We start from the raw sequence: 5,684 nt of genomic DNA, 5'->3' as shown, positions 1-5,684 counted from the left end.
GAAGAACGAGAATTAAGTGGACCAACACGACGACTCATTTTGTTCGTGTGTCAGTTTATTGATCGAAAAATAAAATTTTTATGAGAAGCAGCTAAGTCACTGAATGATGAAATTTGAACCGAGTGTGCCGGAGATGCTCAGCAGCAGTCAGCACCCCAACCACAACGGCGGAGAGGAATAAACAACAGCCGAAGCCCCACATGAACCACAGCGGCCACCTGCCGCAGATGGAAGACCATCCGTCGTCCATCCCCTACCCCAACCGCAGGCACGCCGCGCGCCCAGAGGCCCAGGTGTCCGAGCGCCCCTCCAATCTACCACCCTCGCACGCCCCCACGCCGTACCCACCACAATGTGACGGGCGACCTTTCCAGAGCGACGCCGCAGTTCGCTATCCGCGAGGGAAGGGAACCCAGCCAGCCATCTGCCTCACCAAACCACTCTAATCAGGCCGCGTTGCCAGCCGCTCAAGCCAAGACAGCCGCCTAATTCCCCCGGGATCGTGGCTCGTGCTGAGCTAATCGGGGCGCTCCAATCACCCCTCTCCAAGATCTCGACAGGACTAGCCCATGGTGAGCTGCGCCGATTTTTTTATTAGCTGGTCAGATTGTGTTACTCTACTGCTAGCTGGTAGCAGGTGCTCACCTGATGGGACTGGATTTCGTTTTAGTTTAGCTTAGCCTTTCATTTGTCCTCTTCGCTTCTCTGGATCAACCTGCCATGGTGAGCATCGCTTTCCTTTTCTTTTTCGCCTTTTTCATTTTAACGTTGCCTGCAAAGTGTGTGGTTCTTGCTGAATAATTTGGCCTTGGTACGAATCTACGGCGGAGCTTGCTTGATCTCTATTGCTGGAGGTTCTCCAGTTCGGGTTGCTCAATTTGTTGCGGCGGTCAGGGAGTGGGTGGTTAGGTAATGATAAGCTGTTAGAGTTTGCTTGCTGGTTTCTGCTTGGTAGCTCCCTGATTTGAGTGTAGGAAACGTTAATTCAGGCATGAAATCTGGTTGGTTAAACGTTTCCTGGAGACTTTCCAGTTCCCAGTTTCATTTGCTGCAACTGTGCCTTTCTTAATTTGACATTCAGATCAGCCTGTTCTTTCCAGAAATTCCAACCGCTATAGATTCCCGTCTACTTTTTTTTTTCAGTTTTTGAGCTCAACTCGTTCCATTTTGCTGCAGCGCGTGTCCGTTGGAGTTGATAAGGGGCGCCATGGGTATGAGGAGCAGGCACCAAAAGGCGTTTGGTCTCCGCTGCTATCCGGCAGGCCACCGGTCGGTAACCCTGTTACTGTGGAGCCTAGCGGCGCTGGTTGTCGTTGTGAATTTCCATCTTCTCATCATTCATAAGGAGGAGGATGAGAGTATGAGTACACACGAGATCCGTCGATCGATTATGAGGGAACTGGAAGCGGTGGAGGAGGAGAAGTTCAAGTTATCTCCTCCCCGGAGCCGGAGGAATCCCCGGGCTGTGCGGCGCAAGGGCGAGAGGAAGCCTCCTACAATAGTGGATGAGTTCTTGGATGAGTCTTCTGCAGTTCATGATATGTTCTTCCCAGAACTAAACATGGCTGTAGATCCAATCAATGGTGGGAATGACAGCATGTACTTATACTACCCAGGGAGAGTCTGGCTTGATACCGATGGCAAGCCGATCCAAGCTCATGGAGGAGGTGTACTGTATGATAAGAAGACCAAGACCTATTTCTGGTATGGGGAGAATAAGGATGGAAAAACCTACAAAACTCACAGCAAGGGAGCAGACCGGGTGAGTAATTCTATTCTGACGCCCTTAACACCATTTATGCTCAGGGATTTGTGATATGTGGCTGTAGAAGCACTTAAATGTTTCAACTAATTTTACATTCCTCTGTAAACTCAAAGGTACTAGCTACTATATAGTGAACATGATTGTGGTAGGTTTGTATTATGGGGCATGGATACTAGATACACAATATCAGATTGTCTATACTGTACTTCACACTTTATTTTTAGAGCTGGGGCAGATAGTACATGTGTAAACCAACTTGATTGAGTTGCTTTAGCATGAACCACACATGGTCAGGGCAGGCTCATGTAGACGTAATGGTGCTAGAAGCGTTTAGAACATTGATGGGAAAACATCAACTTCCTTTTAGGAATTTTTGCAGCATTATCCTAAACTAATGTCTTGCTCAAAATTGTTTTTTCCTCTCTTTGGTTAAAACATCGTGGAGATAGCTAAAACCTAAAAACTAGTTTGTCGAACACATAAAAAACTAGGAAAAAGTTCAACTTACTCCCTTCAAGTATAGCTAAAGTCTGAATAACCCCCTAAATTATAACTTGGTTCAGTTTACCCCCTAAACTATAACTTGGTTCAATTTACCCCCTAAACTATGCCATTTAGTTCATTTTACCCCATAATACAATTTGTCCTTTTTGTTTCTCCATACGCAAGTTGAATTTTAATTTCGAATTTTGCAGGGTAGTAGTGGACATCACAATGCATACTAATTTTTTTTAATAATTTTTCATTGTTGTTTTCATATAATTTTGAACTCCAATGATTAATTTATTATTAAATATCCTAACCTATCAAAATAATGATAAGAAATTATGGTGTATTTTTTCTACATGTGTTATGATGTGTAATATCATCTTGTAAAATTTCAACTTAATACTCCACCTATGCGTGGAGAAATGAAAAGGACAAATTGTATTAGGGGGTAATTTGAACCAAAGGGTATAGTTTGGGGGGTAAAATGAACCAAACTATAGTTTAGGGGGTTATCCGGACTTTGGCTATAGTTGAGGGGAGTAATTTAGACTTTTTCCAAAAAACTACTTTTTCGACAAGGGAAACTTTATTAATTCAAGGTTTTTACATCGAGTTGATACAAAAGACTTGAACCACATTCCCAACCTAAAAAAGAACTAGTATGCAGAAGAAATTTTGTTTCTTTAAATATGACTGAACATTTCAGTACATGTATACAAGTGTGTGCTAATGCATACATCTAATTTTCGTGACTTTTAGATTCTGTTGATGAGGCCAAATTGCTAGGGGACATGTTGGAAGTTATGAACTTATGATCTATGGGGAAGGTAAGAAAATTGACTGGGCTCGTTTAAGGCGGATCATTTGGTGTGTAGAGATGAAAAGCTAGTAACAATTTAAACATCTGAAATTGGTTTGGGATCCAATATTTTCCTTGCATACAACTAACATCATTATATTCTAGTGGTGTCAGAATCATAGTATGGCAAATTGTCACAATGAAATATCAGTAGATTTGGGTTTGGGTTCACATAATACCAAATGAAGAATTACTTCGCGTTGCAGGCTGATGTCATGCAAGTAGCTACCTAATAGCATATTTTTTTTTTGCAAAGTCAGAAGGTCAGATCAAAATTGGAAAAAGAACTTAGCTTCAGATTATAAAGTAGAGATACACACAACTCACCAGATATGAACGCCAACGGTGATATATTTGGGAAGTGCATTGTGCCAGTGTGATTGCTGTTCTTTCACACCCAATAGACATTCACACCAACAACAATGGCAATGTATTGCGAGGTGCATTGTGCTGTATGATTGCGGTTCTATCGTTGATTCAATCTAAAGTGTCTGTTATAGTGTAACTACATATGATGTTTCCAACAACCAGAATGTGCCTTTTATTTTTATGTTTTAAATACGAATGGCCTCTTCTAGACAGCAAAAAATATAACTGCTAGTTATGGGGAATTGGAGGCATTTCTAGTTCAGTAAGGATTCCCTGGATAGACTTGGACTTGATTATTCTGATATAAGGAATCCAACTTTGAGTGGACTGTACCAATCAGCACTTTACTGAATTTTGCAATAACCAAAAACACAGAACTGTGTATTTTGCTGCTGACAAAATGAAGTGATATTTCAGCAACAGGACTCGTGCTACTGTTACTTTAGTACTTAAAGTGATCGCTGTTTTGTCCACCTACCTGTTTAATGTTGTCTTTGTTCTCTCTAACCAGTAACCACTAACTAGGACAATAATTTTTCAGGTTGACATCGTTGGAGTAAGTTGCTATTCTTCAAAGGACCTATGGACGTGGAAAAATGAAGGAGTTGTCCTCCGGGGTGAGGAAAAGAATGTAACACATGACCTCCACAAATCCAATGTCCTGGAGAGGCCCAAGGTGATATACAATGACCGGACTGGCAAATATGTGATGTGGATGCACATAGATGATGCTAACTACACTAAAGCTTCAGTTGGTGTGGCTGTCAGTGATTCCCCAACCGGCCTGTTCACTTATCTCTACAGCAAGCGCCCACATGACTGCGAAAGTAGAGACATGACCATCTTCAAGGATGATGATGGGAAGGCCTACCTGATATACTCTTCTGAGGACAACAGTGAGCTCCACATCGGTCCGTTAACTGATGACTACCTTGATGTCACTGATGATATGCGGAGGTTTCTCATTGCACAGCACCGAGAAGCTCCTGCGCTTTTCAAGCACGAAGGCACCTACTATATGGTAACCTCTGGCTGCACGGGCTGGGCACCAAACACTGCACTGGCTCACGCGGCAACTTCAGTGATGGGACCTTGGGAGACACTGGGGAACCCCTGCGTGGGAGGGAATGAGGTCTTCAGATCAACAACATTCTTCTCCCAGAGTACATTCGTGTTGCCAGTTCCAGGGCTACCAGGCTCATTCATCTTCATGGCTGATCGGTGGAATCCGTCCGACCTGAGAGATTCTCGGTATGTCTGGCTACCTCTGACGATAGGAGGAGTCCCTGATGAAGCTGCGGACTACAGCTTCATGTTCCCCCTCTGGTCCAGGGTGTCCATTTACTGGCACAAACGGTGGCGTCTCCCTGATGGGTGGAGGGATTCCTGAAAGTTGAAAGATTCTTAAAAGAATTGAAGTTTTTATACGCTGTTACATTGATAGATACCAAAGTATTGACATTTGACACATTGGGCTGCGCTGTATAGATCAGATGTAGATGCAGAGTTTGTAAATGTGCAGTTGAGTTTGAACTAAATCAGATAAAAGTTTGTGGCCTTTTGGGCGAGGTGTGGTGTTGATCCACTCGTCTTAGTTTCAGAATAATCTAGCTGCAGCTTCAGTGTTAGTATCTTTTAACTTGGTCCCGTTTGAAATCTGCGCCGATGGTCATGAGAGCTGGTTCAGCGTCTTCCATATTTGAGCAGCGATGTCCTGTGGATCTGATAATTCTTTAGTCCTGTCACTTATGAGTCATGATCATCCGTTGTGCATCTGTATCATATCTTGCAAACATACGAACACAGGTTCTGTTTTTTGCATTTCTTTTTGTACCAGCAAGATTTATTTATGAGTGTATACAGGAAAAGTCATGCCATCGTCCATGGACCATGGCTGATGTCAGACAGGCGATGGAGGTGGTCTTATGGCCCGATTGGATTGATGTCAGACAGGCGATGGAGGTGGTGTTTGGACCCCATGCGATTCAAGGGCCGATTGATGAAAGTATTACTGGTCTATTTAAATAGAAATACTAATAGGATGGGTTAAATTTTAGCTAAAATTTAAAAACTTTAGCAAAACTATACAAAGTAAGTGCTAATATTCGTATAGTGCTAATAGATGTTAAAATTTCATATTTAACTTTAAACTATTCAAATAGACGCTATACCTAATCCTAACTCCAAAAGACAGGTCCAGGA

The 5,684-nt window shown here is 42.8% G+C and overlaps 1 protein-coding gene across 5 annotated transcripts; it reads left to right on the top strand.

Annotated features, from left to right (window-relative positions):
* Window positions 1-226: 226 nt before the first annotated feature.
* LOC112876408 lies at window positions 227-5,244 on the top strand. Of its 5 annotated transcripts, none has more exons than XM_025940506.1 (3): window positions 227-572; window positions 1,177-1,762; window positions 4,024-4,872. In XM_025940506.1, exons 2-3 carry the CDS (start codon window positions 1,208-1,210, stop codon window positions 4,870-4,872), a joined length of 1,404 nt encoding a protein of 467 aa, XP_025796291.1. In that variant the 5' UTR covers window positions 227-572; window positions 1,177-1,207. The 5 variants fall into 5 exon arrangements, with proteins under 5 accessions (XP_025796291.1, XP_025796292.1, XP_025796294.1 ...); XM_025940507.1 differs by lacking the exon at window positions 227-572 and adding an exon at window positions 588-723; XM_025940509.1 differs by lacking the exon at window positions 227-572 and adding an exon at window positions 755-909.
* The last annotated feature ends 440 nt before the right edge of the window (window positions 5,245-5,684 follow it).

The sequence above is a fragment of the Panicum hallii genome, chromosome 9, assembly GCF_002211085.1.
Source record: "Panicum hallii strain FIL2 chromosome 9, PHallii_v3.1, whole genome shotgun sequence".
Taxonomy (NCBI): Eukaryota; Viridiplantae; Streptophyta; class Magnoliopsida; order Poales; family Poaceae; genus Panicum; species Panicum hallii.
This window is presented reverse-complemented; position numbering and strand designations above follow the sequence as displayed.